Source organism: Bombina bombina, chromosome 5 (assembly GCF_027579735.1).
Source record: "Bombina bombina isolate aBomBom1 chromosome 5, aBomBom1.pri, whole genome shotgun sequence".
In the NCBI taxonomy this organism is placed as follows: Eukaryota; Metazoa; Chordata; class Amphibia; order Anura; family Bombinatoridae; genus Bombina; species Bombina bombina.
Window position 1 is genome coordinate 272,535,427 of NC_069503.1, and position 21,760 is coordinate 272,557,186.

At 37.2% G+C, this 21,760-nt stretch overlaps 1 protein-coding gene across 1 annotated transcript in view; it reads right to left on the reverse strand.

Moving 5' to 3' along the window:
* Positions 1 to 21,760, reverse strand: part of RUNDC3B (RUN domain containing 3B) — an 848,400-nt gene that overhangs the window by 378,681 nt on the left and 447,959 nt on the right. The window contains 2 exon segments of the mRNA XM_053713995.1: positions 16,866 to 16,951; positions 19,283 to 19,416. Coding sequence (XP_053569970.1) covers positions 16,866 to 16,951; positions 19,283 to 19,416 — 220 coding nt within the window.

Sequence of the window (21,760 nt, forward strand, 5' to 3'; positions counted from 1 at the left end):
GTCAAAAACACCAAAGCCCTCTCCTGCTTGGTCTTGACCTCCGGAGGAAATCCCACTCCCCCAGAAGAAAAGTCTGACGACTTAGAAAATTCACCTCCCAGTTCTCAACACCTGGGATATGGATAGCTGATAGACAAGAGTGAGTCTCTGTCCAGTGAATTATTGTAAGACTTCTAACATCGCTAGGGAACTTCTGTTCCCCCTTGATGGCTGATGTAAGCCACAGTCGTGTATATTGTCCGACTGAGTATGATGTACCTCAGAGTTGCTAACTGAGGCCAAGTCTGAAGAGCATGGAATATCACTCCCAGTTCCAGAATATTTATTAGAAGGAGGGTCTCCTCCTAAGTCCACTATCCCTGAGCCTTCAGGGAGTTCCAGACTGCATCCCAATCTAAAAGGCTGGCATCTATTGTAACAATTGTCCCATCTGACCTGCGGAAGGTCATACCCTTGGACAGATGGACCCGACATAGTCACCAGAGAAGAGAATCTCTGGTCTCTTGGTCCAGGTTTAACAGGGGGACAAATCTGTGTAATCCCCGTTCCTCTGACTGAGCATGCATAGTTGCAGCGGTCTGAAATGTAGACGTGCAAACGGTACTATGTCCCTTGCCGCTACCATTAAGCCGATTTCATTCATGTACTGAGCCACCGAAGGGCGCGGATGGGATGAAAAAACACGGCAGAAATTTAGAAACTTTGACAACCTGGACTCCGTCAGGTAAATTTTCATTTCTACAGAATCTATCAGAGTCCCTAGGAGGGAAACCCTTGAGATTGGGGATAGAGAACTCTTTCCTTGTTCACTTTCCACCCATGTGATCTCAGAAATGCCAGTACTACGTCCGTATGAGACTGGGCAATTTGGATGTTTGACGCCTGTATCAGGATGTCGTCTAAATAAGGGGCCACTTCTATGCCCCGCGGTCTAAGGACCGCCAAAGCGACCCCAGAACCTCCATAAAGATTCTTGGGGCTGTAGATATCCCAAAGGAAAGAGCTACAAACTGGTAATGCCTGTCTAGAAAGGCAAACCTGAAAAACGATGGTGATCTTTATGCATCACAATGTGAGGATAAGCATCCTTCAAATCCATTGTAGTCCTCTATTGACTCTCCTGGATCATAGTTAAGATGGTACGAATAGTTTCCATCTTAAATGACGGAATTCTGAGGAATTTGTTTAAGATCTTTAGATCCAAAATAGGTCTGAAGGTTCCCTCTCCTTGGGAACCACAAACAGATTTGAGTAAAAACTCTGTCCCTGTTCCTCTCTTGGAACTGGATGGATCTCGTACACAATGTAAGAATGCCTCCTTCTTTATCTGGTTTGCAGATAATTGTGAAAGGCGAAATCTACCCTTTTTTTGGGGGGGGAATCTTTGAAATCCAGAAGATATCTCTGGGATATAAATTCCAATGCCTAGGGATCCTGGGCATCTCTTGCCCACGCCTGGGCGAAGAATGAAAGTCTGCCCCCTATAGGATCCGTTACCGGATAGGGGTCCGTTCCTTCATGCTGCCTTAGAGGCAGCAGCAGGCTCCTTGGCCTGCTTATCTTTGTTCCAGGTCCGATTGTCTCCAGACCGCCTTGGACTGAGCAAAAATTCCCTCTTGTTTTGCCTTAGAGGAAGAGGATGCCACACCTGCCCTGAAGTTTTTAAAAGGCACGAAAATTAGACCTTTTTTTTTTTTTTTTTTTTTTTTGGCCCTTGATTTGGACCTATCCTGAGGAAGGGCATGACCTTTTCCTCCAGTGATATAAGCAATAATCTCCTTCAAACCAGGCCCGAATAGGGTCTGCCCCTTGAAGGGAAGTTAAGTAGCTTATTTATTAAAGTCACGACAGCTGACCATGATATAAGCCATAGCGCTCTGCGCGCCAGTATAGTAAAAAACAGAATTCTTAGCCGTTAGTCTAGTCAAATGAACAAGGCATCAGAAAACAAAGGAATTGGCTAGCATAAGCTTGTCAAATATATTCATCCAATGGAGTCGCTTAACTGTAAAGCCTCATCAAGAGACTCAACCCAGAACGCCGCAGCAGCAGTGACAGAAGCAATGTATGCAAGGGGCTGCAGGATAAAACCCTGTTGAGTAAACATTTTTTATCCATTGGATCTAAAAAGCACAACTGTCCTCGTCAGAGGTAGTGGTACGCTTAGCTAGAGTAGAAACTCTTCTCTCCACCTTAGGAACTGTCTGCCAGAAGTCCCGTGTGGTGGTAACTATTAGAAAACATTCTTCTAAAAAATAGGAGGGGAAGAGAACGGCACACCTGGTCTATCCCATTCCTTATTAAAAAATTTTTAGTAAACCTCTTTAGGTATTGGAAAAACATCAGTACACACCGGCACTGCATATTATTTATCCAGTCTACACAATTTCTCTGGCCCTGCGATTGTACACATTCATTCAGAGCAGCCAAAGCCTCCCTGAGCAACAAGTGGAGGTTCTCAAGCATAAATTTTAAATGTAGAAATATCAGAATCAGGTTAAATCATCTTCCCTGAGTCAAAAAAAAAAATCACCCACAGACTAAGCATATTGTGAGGTAGTATCATACATGGTTCTTAAAGCGTCTGTATGCTCTGTATCTACCCCCAGAGCTAACTGCTTTCCTTTAATTTCAGGTAGTCTGACTAATACTGCTGCCAGAATATTATTCACCACCTTTGCCATGTCTTGTAAAATAAACGCTATGGGCGCCCTTGATGTACTTGGCGCCATTTGAGCGTGAGTCCCTGAAGCGGGAGTCGAAGGGTCTGACACGTGGGGAGAGTTAGTCGGCATAACTTTCCCCTCGACAGAATCCCCTGGTAAAAGAAACGCTATGGGTGCCCTTGATGTACTTGGCGCCATTTGAGCGTGAGTCCCTAAAGCGGGAGTCAAAAGGTCTGACACGTGGGGAGAGTTAGTCGGCATAACTACCCCCACGACAGAATCCTCTGGTGATAATGTTTTTAAAGACAAAAAATGATCTTTATTGTTTAACATGAAATCAGTACATCTGGTACACATTCTAAGATGGGGTTCCACCATGGCTTTAAAACATAATGAACACAGAGCTTCCTCTATGTCAGACATGTTAGAACAGACTAATAATGAGACTAGTAAGCTTGGAAAACACTTTAAATCAAGTTAACAAGCAAATATATAAAACGTTACTGTGCCTTTAAGAGAAACACATTTTGTCAAAATTTGAAAAACAGTGAAATAAAGGCAGTAAAACAAACGAAATTTTTACAGTACATGTAATAAGGTAACAGAGCATTGCACCCGCTTGCAAATGGATGATTAACCCCTTAATGCAAAAAACAGATAAAAAAAAAAAAAAAAAAAGACAGACGTTTTTAAAAACAGACACAACAAACTGCCACAGCCAACAGTGGGAAGCTTCAGTTAACTGTTTCTATGCAAAATTTAAGCCAGCCATGTGGAAAAAAACTTAGGCCCCAATAAGTTTTATCACCAAACATATGTTAAAAAACGATTAAACATGCCAGCAAACGTTTTAAAAACATAATTTATGTAAGAACTTACCTGATAAATTCATTTCTTTCATATTAGCAAGAGTCCATGAGCTAGTGACGTATGGGATATACATTCCTACCAGGAGGGGGCAAAGTTTCCCAAACCTTAAAATGCCTATAAATACACCCCTCACCACACCCACAATTCAGTTTAACGAATAGCCAAGAAGTGGGGTGATAAGAAAAAAGTGCGAAAGCATATAAAATAAGGAATTGGAATAATTGTGCTTTATACAAAAAAATCATAACCACCACAAAAAAAGGGCGGGCCTCATGGACTCTTGCTAATATGAAAGAAATGAATTTATCAGGTAAGTTCTTACATAAATTATGTTTTCTTTCATGTAATTAGCAAGAGTCCATGAGCTAGTGACGTATGGGATAATGACTACCCAAGATGTGGATCTTTCCACACAAGAGTCACTAGAGAGGGAGGGATAAAATAAAGACAGCCAATTCCTGCTGAAAATAATCCACACCCAAAATAAAGTTTAATGAAAAACATAAGCAGAAGATTCAAACTGAAACCGCTGCCTGAAGTACTTTTCTACCAAAAACTGCTTCAGAAGAAGAAAATACAACAAAATGGTAGAATTTGGTAAAAGTATGCAAAGAGGACCAAGTTGCCGCTGTGCAAATCTGATCAACCGAAGCTTCATTCCTAAACGCCCAGGAAGTAGAAACTGACCTAGTAGAATGAGCTGTAATCCTATGAGGCGGAGTCTTACCCGACTCAACATAGGCAAGATGAATTAAAGATTTCAACCAAGATGCCAAAGAAATGGCAGAAGTTTTCTGGCCTTTCTAAAACCGGAAAAGATAACAAATAAAACTAGAAGTCTTTCGGAAAGACTTAGTAGCTTCAACATAATATTTCAAAGCTCTAATAACATCCAAAGAATGCAACGATTTCTCCTTAGAATTCTTAGGATTAGGACATAATGAAGGAACCACAATGTCTCTACTAATGTTGTTGGAATTCACAACTTAGGTAAAAATTCAAAAGAAGTTCGCAACACCGCCTTATCCTGATGAAAAATCAGAAAAGGAGACTCACAAGAAAGAGCAGATAATTCAGAAACTCTTCTGGCAGAAGAGATGGCCAAAAGGAACAAAACTTTCCAAGAAAGTAATTTAATATCCAATGAATGCATAGGTTCAAATGGAGGAGCTTGAAGAGCCCCCAGAACCAAATTCAAACTCCAAGGAGGAGAAATTGACTTAATGACAGGCTTTATACGAACCAAAGCTTGTACAAAACAATGAATATCAGGAAAAATAGCAATCTTTCTGTGAAAAAGAACAGAAAGAGCAGAGATTTGACCTTTCAAGGAACTTGCGGGCAAACCCTTATCTAAACCATCCTGAAGAAACTGTAATATTCTCGGTATTCTAAAAGAATGCCAAGAAAAATGATGAGAAAGACACCAAGAAATACAAGTCTTCCAGACTCTATAATATATCTCTCTGGATACAGATTTACGAGCCTGTAACATAGTATTAATCACAGAGTCAGAGAAACCTCTTTGACCAAGAATCAAGCGTTCAATCTCCATACCTTTAAATTTAAGGATTTCAGATCCTGATGGAAAAAAGGACCTTGAGACAAAAGGTCTGGTCTTAACGGAAGAGTCCACGGTTGGCAAGAGGCCATCCGGACAAGATCCGCATACCAAAACCTGTGAGGCCATGCCGGAGCTACCAGCAGAACAAACGAGCATTCCTTCAGAATCTTGGAGATTACTCTTGGAAGAAGAACTAGAGGCGGAAAGATATAGGCAGGATGATACTTCCAAGGAAGAGATAATGCATCCACTGCCTCCGCCTGAGGATCCCGGATCTGGACAGATACCTGGGAAGTTTCTTGTTTAGATGAGAAGCCATCAGATCTATTTCTGGAAGTTCCCACATGTTGAACAATCTGAAGAAATACCTCTGGGTGAAGAGACCATTCGCCCGGATGCAACGTTTGGCGACTGAGATAATCCGCTTTCCAATTGTCCATACCTGGGATATGAACCGCAGAGATTAGACAGGAGCTGGATTCCGCCCAAACCAAAATTCGAGATACTTCTTTCATAGCCAGAGGACTGTGAGTCCCTCCTTGATGATTGATGTATGCCACAGTTGTGACATTGTCTATCTGAAAACAAATGAACAACTCTCTCTTCAGAAGAGGCCAAGACTGAAGAGCTCTGAAAATTGCACGGAGTTCCAAAATATTGATCGGAAATCTCACCTCCTGAGATTCCCAAACCCCTTGTGCCGTCAGATACCCCCACACAGCTCCCCAACCTGTAAGACTTGCATCTGTTGAGATTATAGTCCAGGTCGGAAGAACAAAGAAGCCCCCTGAACTAAACGATGGTGATCTGTCCACCATGTCAGAGAGTGTCGTAAAATCGGTTTAAAGATATTAATTGAGATATCTTTGAGTAATCCCTGCACCATTGGTTCAGCATACAGAGCTGAAGAGGTCGCATGTGAAAACGAGCAAAGGAGATCGCATCTGATGCGGCAGTCCTAAGACCCAACATTTCCATGCATAAGGCTACCAAAGGGAATGATTGTGACTGAAGGTTTTGACAAGCTGATATCAATGTTAAACTTCTCTGTCTGACAAGGACAGAGTCATAGACACTGAATTTATCTAGAAACCTAAAAAGGTTACCCTTGTCTGAGGAATCAATGAACTGATTGGTAAATTGATCCTCCAACCATGAACTTGAAGAAACAACACAAGTCGATTCGTATGAGATTCTTCGAAAATGAGAAGACTGAGCAAGTACCAAGATATCGTCCAAATAAGGAAATACCAAAACCCTGTTCTCTGATTACAGAAAGAAGGGCACCGAGAACCTTTGAAAAAATTCTTGGAACTGAGGCTAGGCCAAACGGTAGAGCCACAAAACTGGTAATGCTTGTCTAAAAAGAGAATCTCAGACACTAAAAGTGATCTGGATGAATCGGAATATGCAGATACACATCCTGTAAATCTATTGTAGACATATAATGCCCTTGCTAAACAAAAGGCAGGATAGTCCTACAGTAACCATCTTGAATGTTGGTATCCTAACATAACGATTCAATAATGATAGATCCGGAACTGGTCTGAAGGAATTGACCTTCTTTGGTACAATGAAGAGATAAAATAAAACCCCAGCCCCTGTTCCAGAACTGGAACTGGCATAAATACTCCAGCCAACTCTAGATCTGAAACACAATTCAGAAATGCTGAGCCTTTGCTGTGTTAACTGGGACACGGGAAAGAAAAGAATCTCTTAGCAGGAGGCCTTAACTTGAAGCCAATTCTGTACCTTTCTGAAACAATGTTTCTGAAACCAGAGATTAAGAACGGAATTGATCCAAATTTCTTTGAAGAAAACGTAATCTGCCCCATACCAGCTGAGCTGGAATAAGGGCCGCACCTTCATAGGTACTTAGGAGCTGGCTATAGGTTTCTATAAGGCTTGGATATATTCCAAACTGGAAATAGTTTCCAAACTGATACCGCTCCTGAGGATGAAGGATCAGGCTTTTGTTCCTTGTTGTGAGGAAAGGAACGAAAATGATTATTTTCCCTGGAAAGAAAGGGAAAGCAAAGTTGACTTAGAAGACATGTCAGCATTCCAAGTTTAATCCATAAAGCTTTTCTAGCTAAAATAGCTAGAGACATATACCTGACATCAACTCTAATGATATCAAAAGATGGTATCACCAATAAAATTATTAGCATGTTATAGAATAATAATAATGCTATAAAATTATGATCTGTTACTTGTTGCGCTAAAGCTTCTAACCAAAAAGTTGAAGCTGCAGCAACATCCGCTAAAAATATAGCAGGTCTAAGAAGATTACCTGAACATAAGGAAGCTTTTCTTAGAAAGGATTCAATTTTCCTATCTAAAGGATCCTTAAATTAAGTACTATCTGCCGTAGGAATAGTAGTACATTAGCAGGAATAGAGACAGCCCCATAACCTTAGGGATTTTTGTCCCAAAAAACTCTAATCTGTCAGATGGCACAGGATATAATTTGCTTAAACGTCTAGAAGGAGTAAATAAATTACCCAAATTATTCCATTCCCTGGAAATTACTTCAGAAATAGCATCAGGGAGATAAAACACTTCTGGAATAACTACAGGAGATTTAAAAACCTTATTTAAACGTTTACATTTAGTATCAAGAGGACCAGAATCCTCTATTTCTAATGCAAATAACACTTCTTTAAGTAAAGAACGAATAAATTCCATCTTGAACAAATACAAAGATTTATCAGCATCAACCTCTGAGACAGAAACCTCTGAACCAGAAGAACCATTATCAGTATCAGAATGATGATGTTCATTTAAAAATTCATCTGAAAAAAGAGAAGTTTTAAAAGACTTTTATGTATACTAGAAGGAGAAATAACAGACATAGCCTTCTTAATGGATTTAAAAAATAAAATCTCTTATGTTATCAGGAACACTCTGAAAATTAGATGTTGACGGAACAGCAACAGGTAATGTAACAGTACTAAAGGAAATTTTATCTGCATTAATAAGTTTGACAAGACATGCAAAACAAATAACAGCTGGAGAAACAGATACCAAAAGTTTATAGCAGATACACTTAGCTTGGTAGCTCCAGCACTGTGCAGTGATTTTCCTGAAGTATCTTCTGACTCAGTTGCAACGTGGAACATCTTGCAATATGTAAAAGAAAAAAACAACATATAAAGCAAAATTGATCAAATTCCTTAAATGACAGTTTCAGGAATGGGAAAAAAATGCCAGTGAACAAGCTTCTAGCAACCAGAAGCAATAAATAATGAGACTTAATGACGCCCATATTTTTTAGCGCCAAAAAAGACGCCCACATTATTTGGCGCCTAAATGCTTTTGGCGCCAAAAATGACGCCACATCCGGAACGCCGACATTTTTGACGCAAAAAAACGTCAAAAAAATGACGCAACTTCCGGCGACACGTATGACGCCGGAAACAGAAAAAAAAAATTTGCGCCAAAAAAGTCAGCGCCAAGAATGACGCAATAAAATGAAGCATTTTCTGCCCCCGCGAGCCTAACAGCCCACAGGGAAAAAGTCAAATTTTTTAAGGTAAGAAAAAATGATTGAAACAAATGCATTTATCCCAAATATGAAACTGACTGTCTGAAAAAATAAGGAAAGTTGAACATTCTGAGTCAAGGCAAATAATGTTTGAATACATATATTAGAACTTTATAAATAAAGTGCCCAACCATAGCTTAGAGTGTCACAGAAAATAAGATTTACTTACCCCAGGACACTCATCTACATGTTTGTAGAAAGCCAAACCAGTACTGAAACGAGAATCAGCAGAGGTAATGGTATATATAAGAGTATATCGTCGATCTGAAAAGGGAGGTAAGAGATGAACCTATGAAATAGACCCCGTAGAAGGAGATCACTGCATTCAAATAGGCAATACTCTCCTCACATCCCTCTGACATTCACTGCACGCTGAGAGGAAAACCGGGCTCCAACTTGCTGCGGAGCACATATCAACGTAGAATCTAGCACAAACTTACTTCACCACCTCCATCGGAGGCAAAGTTTGTAAAACTGAATTGTGGGTGTGGTGAGGGGTGTATTTATAGGCATTTTAAGGTTTGGGAAACTTTGCCCCTCCTGGTAGGAATGTATATCCCATACGTCACTAGCTCATGGACTCTTGCTAATTACATGAAAGAAACACATTTTTACAAGGAGTATGTATCTCTATTAATAAGCCTGATATCAGTCGCTATCGCTGCATTTAAGGCTTTACTTACATTACTTCGGTATCAGCAGTATTTTCTTAGTCAATTCCATTCCTAGAAAAATATTTTACTGCACATACCTTATCTGCAGGAAAACCTGCACGCCATTCCCCCTCTGAAGTACCTCACTCCTCAGAATGTGTGAGAACAGCAAATGGATCTTAGTTACGTCTGCTAAGATCATAGAAAAACGCAGGCAGATTCTTCTTCCAAATACTGCCTGAGATAAACAGCACACTCCGGTGCCATTTAAAAATAACAAACTTTTGATTGAAGAATAAACTAAGTAGAAAGCACCACAGACTCTCACGACCTCCTATCTATGTTGAGGCTTGCAAGAGAATGACTGAATATGGCAGTTAGGGGAGGAGCTATATAGCAGCTTTGCTGTGGGTGGACTCTTGCAGCTTCCTGTTGGGAAGGAGAATATATTCCATAAGTAATGGATGATCCGTGGACTGGATACACTTAACAAGAGAAATTAGTAATTTTGATGTGTTTTTTGCAGTTTTTCTTTTCTTTTATAGCTTATATATTATCATTAAGGATTGTTTATATTAAAAATAAAGTGTTGTTAGCAAGAGACAATTCACATAAGATCCCAGTGGAGAGGAACTTTGGACATTCAGAGACTCATTACAATTCTCTACTGGGCATCCTACAGAAACAGTATATGCATGGGAAATGCTGTTGTTTGAAGTAGAACCTATGTGCTCCAACCAGCTAGATTGTTCTCTTTTTGTTTTGTTATGCTTCTTGTTGTTCTTTCTTTTTAGTTTTCTCTCTGTAAAAACTCAATAAATACTAATAAATAAATAAAAAAAAAAAGAAGGTTTATATGACTTAAAATTAAATACTCTTGAGGATTCTCAAAAGTAATGATAAATACTATTAATCGCCACTAGATGGTAGTAGACAACAGGAATTCCCTGTCAAATTTAAAGGAACATGAAATCCAAAATTTTTCTTTCATGATTTAGGTAGAACATAAATTTTTTAACAACTTTCCAGTTTACTTCTATTATCCAAGTTCCTTCATTCTCTTGGTATCATTTGTTGAAGGAGCAGCAATGCACTACTGTTTTTTTACTAAACACATGGGTGAGCCAATGACAATAGATACATATGTGCAGCCACCAATCTGCAGCTAGAACCTAGGTTCTTTGCTGCTCCTGAGCTTTCCTAGATAAACCTTTCAGCAAAGTATAACAAGAGAAGGAAGCAAATTAAATAATAGAAGTACATTTGGAAGATGTTTAAAATTGTATGCTCTGTCTAAATCATGAAAGAAAAAAAAGTGGGTTTCATGTCCCTTTAAGAATGTAGAAAATAAATTATGGGAAAAAGAAATTAACTCCTTCCATAACACAGCGCTACACAAGAGTAACCACCACTCTGTTCTGTAGAGATTCTAGAGAAAACTATGTTTGAGTGATTATAACAAAGGAAGCCCCAGACTGTTACATATTTACTTAAAATACAGAATACTATGGGCTACCTGACCCTAAAAACAGATAAAATAAAGTATAAAACCCAACAAAACAAAATGTGTGCAGAAACAATATAAAACCATATACAGGGCTCATAAGAAGAACCCAGAAGCTGAGATAAAGAGAAATACTGCACCAGACAAAGGAGATCCTTTCCAACTTTCCAAGGTGCAGAGCAGCAGCGCGCCAAACTACTCTGTTCATGGCGGGAAAAAGCAAGTTTAAAGTGCGTCCCAAGAAAAATAATGGCATCCTACACATGGGCAAGAAAACCATACATGAGAGCCCCTTGCTTGCTTTAGAGGAAAAGCAACTATCTTCTGATAGAACACCCCCGCTTCCAAAAATGGGAACAGAAAATACGCTTCAATAAAAGCGCGACACGCTGTATGCTGCAGATGCGGCAGAATATACTAAGTATTACGCCAAGGCCGCTTAATTCCGCCATCTGACTGCCCCATATAGGATGGATAATGCGATGGATGCGGAAATGTGCAGCAACTTAAGGGGGAACCGCTAACCAACAACTCCTATCACTGTACCACCATCTAAACCCACTCCGAAATATAAACAGTGGGACAAAAACTGTGGGCAGAATTAAAAGTTTAAAACCTCATATAGTGAAGGGAATGAACTGCGTAGTGTCCCCCAGCTGCTGAGTTAACAGGTTGAAACCAAAGAGCGGTGTACATATAACCGCAAGACTAAACCTGAGGCCTCTTACTGAGGACGACAAAAACGGCCATAATCTAGACCGCATAAATCTGCCTCACAGCAAGTGTCCGACAACATGGACACCTCGAGAGGCTGCCGGCATTAAGCTGCGCAAAAAATTAAACTGTCTAGTACTGACGCAGCATCTGCAATACTGCAGGCAGAATCAGATTATTCTCTATAGCGATTCAACTCAGGACACGTTTTATTTTCTGCTAAGGCCAATTAGGGAGTGTGCAACCAATGAATTTGTGGATTAGAGCTGTGTCTGCACTTCCACTTTTAACAGGAATGGGTAAGCCCACAATATTCAGAATTAAATTACAGGAAAAGGGAACAAAATAAATAATGAAAGTATATTGCAACGTTTTTTTTAACTACATATAAGTAAGTGTAGTAAAATTAATGTAACAAAGTTTAATAAAAAGTTCATACAAAGGGGCCAAATTATGCCCCTGCTTCAGACTCGCCAGAAACAGCACTTATAAAGCAGCTCTGAGGCTGCGGACATCAATCTGCCCAATCCTATACGATCAGGCTGATGGACACCCCCTGCTAGCGGCGGATTGTTTGCAAATCTGCAGAGGGCGGCATTGCACAAGCATTTCACAAGAACTGCTTGTGCAGTGATAAATGCCGACAGTGTATGCTGGGCGGCTCATGTCAGACTGATGATAAATCGGCCCCATAGTTTGTAATAGACTGAAGACCTTTGCAAACAGTTGTGCTATCATTTGTTACAAATCTTTGTTCAAGTTTTTATTTATATTGTGTTTTTAAGCAGCATTAACTGCTTTTTTAAACAAATATTTAGCACTTTTAAATGCTTCACCATCGCCAGTCCAATAAGCTGCCGCTTTAACGTACGTAGCCGTCTTATTTCCAAAGGTTTGTTGTTATGAATTTAGACTATGATGGAATACGTACTTCTTCACCAAAACTAAGATAAGAAGTAACTGTATCAGCATAATTATCTAAACCATAGTTACTATTACAGAATATACTCCAATCGGTGGATTCAAAACAGTCCTTTAGTTTCTCAATATTATCTGCTGTCTATAATAGCACTGATTTTGCCCCAGGTTCGATGGATTCTAAGGTTTGCTTATTTGCTGGAACAAGATAAATAAGAAAATGGTCAGAATTGCCAAAAGGAGCACGAGAAATAGCCTAGTACGCATCTTTAATTAAGCAACAGCAATGATCCAAAATCTTTCCTTCATGCGTAGGACATTTAATTAGTTGTTTGTGTTTTGGAAGTTCAGTGCTCAGATTAGACTGATTAAAATTACCCACAATAATGATAGCAGCGTTTGGATATTTCCATTCCACTTCTACAATCTGGCAAGTTAAATGTTTTTGTGCCAAACAAACCTTAGCAGAGGGAGGAATATACACTGAAACCAGGATTATCAAAGAAAATTGAATTATTTTAAAAGACCTGCAATTCTTTCTTGCTGTAATTTGAAATATTTAATAAAAATATTTAAAAAATGAAAGTGACAACAAAAATATACACTATGACAACAAAAACATATTTTCTTTTTTTTAGGATATAGGAAAAAAAGCAATTTTAAACAACTTTCTAATTTACTTCTATTATTTAATTTGCTTCATTCTCTTGATATCCTTTGCTGAAAAGAATATCTAGATAGGCTTAGTAGCTGCTGAATGGTGGCTGCACAATGATGCCTTGTGTGATTGGCTCACTCATGTGCATTGCTATTTCTTCAAAAACAGATATCTAAAGAATAAAGCAAACTAGATAATAGAAGTAAATTGGAATGTTGTTTAAAATTGCATTCTATATCTGAATCATGAAAGACAAAATTTGGGCTTATTGTCCCTTTAACAACCATACACCCTAAATACATGGCCAGCTTAGTTAGGAGGGTGATATTAGAGGCTAGTCGTGACCCCTCGCAACTCCAAGGAATCTCCTTTCCTTTTAGCGAACACATGTGCCTCTTACTACCCAAAAGCGGCAAATTAACCATTATAATATGTATAAAGTTGAAGTCATGCAGTAAGGTAAGGTTGAGCCTGCTTCCTGCCAAGTCATGTCAGCACCCTACACCATCCACCACCCCAGAATCCTGTTCATAGCTGATATTAATTCCCCCACCCTTAGGGTTCCCTTTCCCTCATCCCTTCACTGAAAATTGAACAACACATTTTTGGAGATATTGTATTTCTTTGGTATCTTTCATCACTGCTAATTTGGCTTTTGCAATAAAGAATATTCCCAGATTCTGTAACGTTATACTTTTTCATAACTGCTACCACCCCCTAAAGAATGGTTAAAGTTTATAAGCCAGTTACATTAAATTAAACTGAAATTATTACAATTATGTATCTATAAAGCAAATGAAAAGCAGATAGATATCCATAATTGTAAAAGTTGAAACACTGCATATAATTTTGTAAAATTTCAGCTACTTTCCACTCTGATTGAGCCTGTGAGTGCTTTTTGCAAGCTTTGTGCAGATTGCAAGAAAGTACAAAGCTTTTAGAGATAGCCAAGAATCTAATATCACTCCTTGTTAAATGCCATCCAAATAGTCAGTAGTTGTAATACTGAAGAAATGTGCAGCACTGTCACTAATTGCTCACACCTTTAATGTACTGTGGAACTGAAGTGTATTTCTATGAAGTAAATGCTACATTAATATTGGAAATGTATGTAAAAGATATTGGAGTGATTGTTGTATAAAGCTGCATCATCTGTATCCAAGCAAGTATTCTATTAATTTTGGAGATAGTTTTTCAATTTGAGGTGCAGCTTTGCACAACTTTTGCATATTTTTGTAAACCCCTCAGCACTTTAGTAAATACATTCCATGTTCAATAGTATTAGGATTATTTTTCTTTAACGGTTAAAGCCTCAAAAAATAAAGAAAATAATAAAAAAAACATATATGTATATGTGTGTGCGTGTGTGTGTGCCTTCAATCAAATACACAGATACAAATAAGGGTAACAAAGGCTCTTAGTAAATTCCCTAAACACATACAAAACACATAAATGGACTGCACTCCCAAACTGGACTGGGTACACATCCCATGACCCTGCAAAACTCACAGCCCTGGGTGCTCACCAGCACTCACAGACAGCTGCACAGCTTTCAGGGACTCAGGTAGTTAACAACAGCCAAGCCTAAGTAAGTGTAAAGCCTATAGGAAAAATTACAAAACAAAACTATTAAAATAACACATAGAATGTATAGGCATGCATTGTGTGGCTGTAGGTTAGGGACCCAGGGAGGAAGAGAAAATTGATGTGGTCCTGGATCTATCACCATTTGGCCAAATGCTGTGACTAACTCTTCCATTTTGCTTTAAGCTGTGTGCTTGCAAGAGAGTTCCAGACTTTCTATTCGTTAGGTTAATAATTTTGTTTTGTTATTTTCCCATAGGCTTTGCACCCAGTGTTGGCTGGGTTTAACTGCCTAAGTCCCTAAAAGCTGTGCAGATGTCTGAGTGTTGGTGGGCACCTAGGACTGTGAGTTTTTACAGGGTCATGGGATGTGCAACAAGTCCAGTTTGAGAGTGCAGCCCATTTCCGTGTTTTGTATGTGTTTAGGGAAATTACAGAGACCCTGTGTTACACTTGTTTGTATTTCAGAGTGTTTGGTTGAAGGCAAACATTGTTTTACCCAAAGAGAAAGCCCTCTGGGTAAAACATAATTAATTGGGTTTAACTTACATATGTAATCTCCTTTGCAGTTTTAATCCTTCACCTCCTTTTATGATCTTATGTGGACTTGTCTTCTTAATAAACTCTGTTTTTATTACACAATGCATACTGGAATGACCTGTGCTATCTTTCTTTCAACGATTTTATATATTGCAGTTTTTCGAATATAAGTAACTACATTAAATGTGTGACCTCATTTTAAAGTTATATTTTGAGATCTCAGGCTTGTTTTAATAGTTCACTTCTTTGTAGTGTAGAAAGACACAGAACCAGAAAAATACTTTTTAATAAATTCTTCTTTAACAATGTGAAATAGCTGTATGATATCCCTAGGGTGATATTTTAAAGACAGGTTTAGGGTATGTGGTCTATCCAATGTTACATCAGTAGAAAATTGACCATCCTTTAAAGTTATAAACAAATCCTTAATGTAGACTTTGCGGGCAATAGGACTGAGTAACTATCAATTTGCAATAAATAATATAATCTTTGTGGATGACTTGCATGTTGTTTTTTGACACACACCTATAGTTTGTGTTAGGTCAGCAACATCTTCTTTAGATGGAAGGCCCCATAAGTCAGAGTTGGCCCTGTGGGTTTGGTCCATATAAGAGTGCGTCTCCAGATACCAAGGAATCTGTGCTTGAAGAGCTGATGCTGGGGACAGTTTAAAATTTGTGTCCACCAGAAGGCACCAAATATATTTTAAATAGAAAGCAAGATAAGAAAGACACCTACCAGATATTTTTAGAAGTAGATCACAGGTTTAAATAAAAAAAGTGTCAGAAACAAAAGACTCCAAATGATCCTTGATGGATCTTGAAATCTAGAAGATCAATATAAAAACAAAGAGGGTGCCACAATATTGTATTACCACCTACAATCCAACTTGTGTTGTGAATATGAATAAAGAAACCATTCAAAAAAGGGTCTGCACCTAGTCTCAAGGTGTTAAATCCAACGTGCTGGGATCCTGATAACCTCCCAGCTGACTATTCTCTGGTTCAAAAGTTCTCAGTATTTTCCAACTACCTCAAAGCTAGTAATTACATTCAAAGTTCTTAAAGGAGCTATATTCAAAGCCACTACTATACATAAATAGTCTCTTATGATTGATATATAACCATTGGTAAAATGGTATAAACTAAGTATACATGTATCAGCACATACTGTATATGCAAACGTAAAAATTCTAAATCAATATGTAAAGTTAACAAAAAACACTTGATTTTAATAAAAAGTTTCCAAACAATGCATTTCTAAGCCTGTACATGAGTCTACTTTGCAGCCTGTATTGCTAGATAAATTTCTGCAAACCCAAGTCCAATGAAATGTGAATTTGAGATGGACTGCTGTGCATTTCAAATTCCTTTCACATCCTTTAAAACACAGTTTGCTTTGCTGCCTTAATTTCCATTTCTTGGCATCTGATACCTATACTACTGAGGGAATTAATTTTTTGAAATATGCAGATCTGTGCAACAATCATAGAGGTTATTTTTAGTTTAAGGTTTTAGTAACCTCTGCCTCAAATGAAGATGAACATTTTATAAAGGTGATATGTTAAAATATTACAATATTTTAATACCGTGATTTAATCACACAATTAATGTGTATTTATTGTTTAAATAATAAAAGTTGCAAAACCTGGTTGTTTTATAGTCTCTCAATGCTGTTGTGATATATTCAGACAGACGTTTTTCCATTAGTGCCACTCTGATCCAGGCCCTGCCCTGCAATAGAACGAGCAAAAGAACCGTTAACATGTTAAGTATATACTTTGTATATACACACAAGGAAACCACTTTTACATCATATTACTATTATTTCCAAGCGTATTTAGGAGGTTGGTTGAAAGACAGAGAAGTACTTTGACATAGGTAACAAGTAGTAGTTGTTCTTTAATTGTTATGGCTCTATTTAAGGGCATGAAACACGTTGAGATAAAAATGTACAAAGATAATCGTGATTAGTTAAAAAAAAACCTGAAATATTTATTACTTATTTTGACCCCTTATTTCTGTACTTTAAAGAATGAGATTTTTCCATGCCCTGTCAGAATCAGAAGTGCATACTCAGGAGTTTGTTTGACTGCTCGCAGAAAATAATCTAAAAAACAAATATTGGTATATACTATGCATATAAAAGAAAATGTGATTTATGTCCTTTTAAATATTTTAGATACTTATTATCAGTTCCTCATTTTTTGTTTATAATCTTCTCTATTACTTCTCCATTTTCACCCTTTAAAATTCAGTTCCTAGTTCTATCATTTCTTTTTGGGGGGGATTTCAGTACCATTCTGTGCTGACAGCAGTCATCTTTTAACTAGGGATGTGCTACAGTCTGTGGCACTGGGATCTGATATGAAGAGATATCACATGAAGTAAAGCAATATGCATAAACAGATTTCTAAAAATATTTTAAGGAATAAAGAGAATTGCTTTACTTTAGAATTTGTACCATTTAACAGAAAACAGTTTATTTACAAAACATACTATTAACAGTCATTAATTTTTCCAAAAGACCATAAAAATACAGGAATTCTTGCACTATTGCAGTAAAGTTATAATGAAACATAAACCATCTCCTAATCAACCATTTTTAACTGTCCAGCTCTTATATTTTATCACTTTCCTATATATTACATTATTGCAGGACTCACAGAACTGAAGTGACAAAAAACTACTTTAGATCTATTGTCCTAATAGCCAGGAGCAATGCTTCCTAAGTTATCCTGGACTCCTAATGACACTCTGAGGGGCAGCAGAGGTGCAGTGGAGGAGCTTGGCTGCAGTGGGTCAAATTACTTTAAACAGGAGAATAGACACAGAAAACACTTAGTGCAGCTGATTTTACTGTGTGATTATGCACAACACTGGACTAGGTGAGCTGTTGGGGACAAATTGATTTTTGTATTATTTAGTATGACAGCAATTTTCATATTTTTGCACTTTGTGTAGGAAGTAATGTATGTTTAAAACTCAGCTAAAATTAGTATGCTGCAGACGATACAAGTGCTATAATATGAAGATTACTGTCAGACTAAATAATGCAAAGCTGCAAACAATAAATTATTTACAGTAGTAGCCAAGTAATACCCCCACTTTTACAAAAAATCAGCACAGCTCCTTATCTAGTGTGGAGGAGCTATTTGGAAGTGTTTTATTCTTCTGATTTGTGGCAGTTTAAACATTGATCACTCAGAGGAGGTGCAGCAAGGAGTTTCTGCCTAGACCTGCTCTGAGCGATCAAGCAGAGTAATTGCTGCACGCACAGTCTCACCAGCGGCTCTTCCCCAGTAACTTGTGTAACAAATGACCCAGCTCAGCTGCAGCCCTCCAAATCACCTGGAGGGGACATTTCCAGGGACAAAAAAAATTCAGGGACATACAACAAAATCCACTGTTGGCAACTATGATGTTATTGGTATATAAAGAGATACATATCTATTATAAACATGTGCTTTATTGATTAGGATGGAATGTCATAACAGCATGAGACTTATGTTTATGAAAAGCTTTAATTTATTTGTGGAACATTTGTTTAAGTATTTACATATTGAAATTATAAATATCCTGTTGGCAAAATTGTATTAAGAAGGTTTACATTTTCTGGGGGGGTTTTCAGCAAGGAAGGATAGTGCTAAAACAAAGGGTTGGCCCAAAGCATCATATGTTACTTCATAACTTACTATTTACAGAAGTTTTGTTTTTCCTTTTCAATGGTCAGAAAACCTCTTATTATTTTCTATCACCCCAAATAACCTTCTATTTTCCTATTGTCTGTTTTTTTTACACAATTGTATATTAGTTTATGCTTGTTTTGTTCTTATAGCGTATTTATTGTACCCTTGAGTAATAGGGCAGGATATGATTAAGATAGTGCTTTAAAAATGATTGATGCTCCTTAAAATGATAATCACTGTCCCTTTAATCAAAAGTGGTCATTTTTTTCTCACTCATACACACACACACACACACACACATATATATATATATATATATATACACACATACACACACACATATAATAATAAATATGTACAGATTATAAAATTGTACCTTGGCTCTTGAAGAGCTGACATTTTCCATGTTCTCAATGCTACAGATACAATTGTGTGACACCCTAGCGCAAGCAACTCGTATATAATCCCAAAAGCTTCGAGGACTTTCATATCCAAACCAGGTGATCTGACCTGAAAAGGAAAATTTAACAATCAAGTAAACAGCAAATAGTAGCAAACAAAAGGTGTGTGTTCTCACATTTTTAGTCCTCATCTAACATTTTTTATATAAAAAGTTTTATTATTCAGAAATTCTTTACAAAGAATAACAATAACAAGTAAATAATAAGCATTTCACAGAAGGTTAATGATGTGTTTTACTCACCAAAAATAAATACTGTTAACGTTTTTGGGCTTTGTGAGCATCTGTTTGTAAACGTATGCATCTTTTGCAATATATATATATATATATATATATATATATATATATATATATATATACACAGGTGGCCCTCGGTTTACAACGGTTCAATTTGCACTGTTTCAGAATAACAACCTTTTTTTTCAGTCATGTGACTGCTATTGAAAAGCATTGAGAAGCAGTGCATTGATTAAAAAAGCCAGTAGGTGGAGCTGTCCGCTTGTGTTGCAGCAAATATATGCAAGCCAAGCAAGCTGAAATTAATCAGTTTAACCAGACCTGAGCTATCGAGCAGATTTCAAAGGAACAAGATCTTCCTGTCTATAAATCAGCCCAGATTGGAATGCATAGAAAGAACTGTTTGCAGAAAAATGCTAGTAAAGTCTGTATTGTTTGATTCTTTTATTAGGTTTATAATGCTGTTTAGCAAAAGTTTTTGTTCATTTAACTTAGTTTAATTATATATTCTGTGTTGTGTGATTATTTTATTAGCATGTAAAGTCTTCATTTCAAAGCTTTAAAAAGAATGTATTAGGTGTTACTTATGACAATTTTGAGAGGGGCCTGGAACCTAACTCCCTCACTTCCCATTGACTTACATTATAAACTGGGTTTCAATTTACAACGGTTTCAATTTACAACCATTCCTTCTGGTACCTAACCCCGGCGTAAACTGAGGGCTACCTGTATATATATATATATATATATATATATATATACACATACACACATTTCTTTATAACAGAGCAACCAGTATAAATTTGTTTTTGCTTTTTTGTTTGAGTTGTTTTTTTTCTAGTAGCATTGGGAAGCATAAGCTCTAGGAGCACAGCCCCATTCTTTTGTTGAGGGGATATGAAACAGTGCCCCTTTAGTAAAACGAAATGTGTTGAATCATAAAAAGAGAGAGAGATTGTGTTTAAAAACAGCAAACAACTTACTTGTTTTCTTGCTAAATGAGCACTTAGAAATTACCAGGCTAACCACTGCCTGGAGCTAGATAAGAAAGCATACATTACATAGTTTTTACAGCAAATGTCCTCTACTGAGCATTAACTGACTACAGCTAGAGCAAATGTCTCCTAGCAACAATTTATTAAAGAAAAAGTTGCTTGTTTGTATTCACCCCTTGTGGTCTTTTGACAGGAAGTAATGGACCCTGCACAAAGTAAAAAAATAAATAAAAAAAAAATGTAAAATCCTTTTTAAAACGATGAATAATAAATAGTGCAATGATTTGTTTAAAAGTATAACCCTATGCTTAGTGCTTTTTTATAACAACAATGGAAAAGACTGTTTTATATAACTAACTCTATTCCCTCTGGGCCGGCATCTAAACTTACATTCTTGCTTTTCAAATAAAGATACCAAGAGAATGAAGAAAATGTGATAATAGGAGTAAATGAGAAAGTTGCTTAAAATTGCATGCTCTATCTGAATCATGAAAGAAAAAAATTGGGTTCAGTGTCCCTTTAAATATTACTGGCCCAGTAAACTGAAAAAAAGGCCCCTCAATTTAAAATGATTATGCCCCTCCCCTTTATACGGATGGGTATATATAGTTATAGCCCAATAAATAACTTATAGAAAAGGTGTACTTTTTATTGGATCACTTTGCGTTCAAAAATATACATATTGTCATTAAACAAACATATGGAAAGTTCACAGCTTCCCCAATTATAAGCAAATGCCCAATACAATAATTTTTGAAAAAACGCTTGAGTCACAGAAACCCCCCCAAAAAGGAATCAGTTTTGAAAAATCAGCCAAACTGAGTGTTGATTCTGTTTTTCTTTTCAATGGTATCCAATTTAATTATTTTTCCTAAATGCTTTATTTCTTGTTGAACTTTTCTGTTATATCCCAGTTAACAACAAACTGATAGTGACAATCTCAACTGATGATTTAATCAAATGTTGAATATATTAGTATAATAAGAGCAGACACCAGACCAGCACTGTACTTTTAATTAGAGAGTAATCTTTATTTTTCTATGGTTTATTTCCTGTCTTAACACAAAATAAGCAACTTCACAAGTAACATTTTCAAAGGCAATAAATAACATATATACGGCTAGATTACGAGTTTTGTGGTAAGGTGAAAAAACAGCATTAT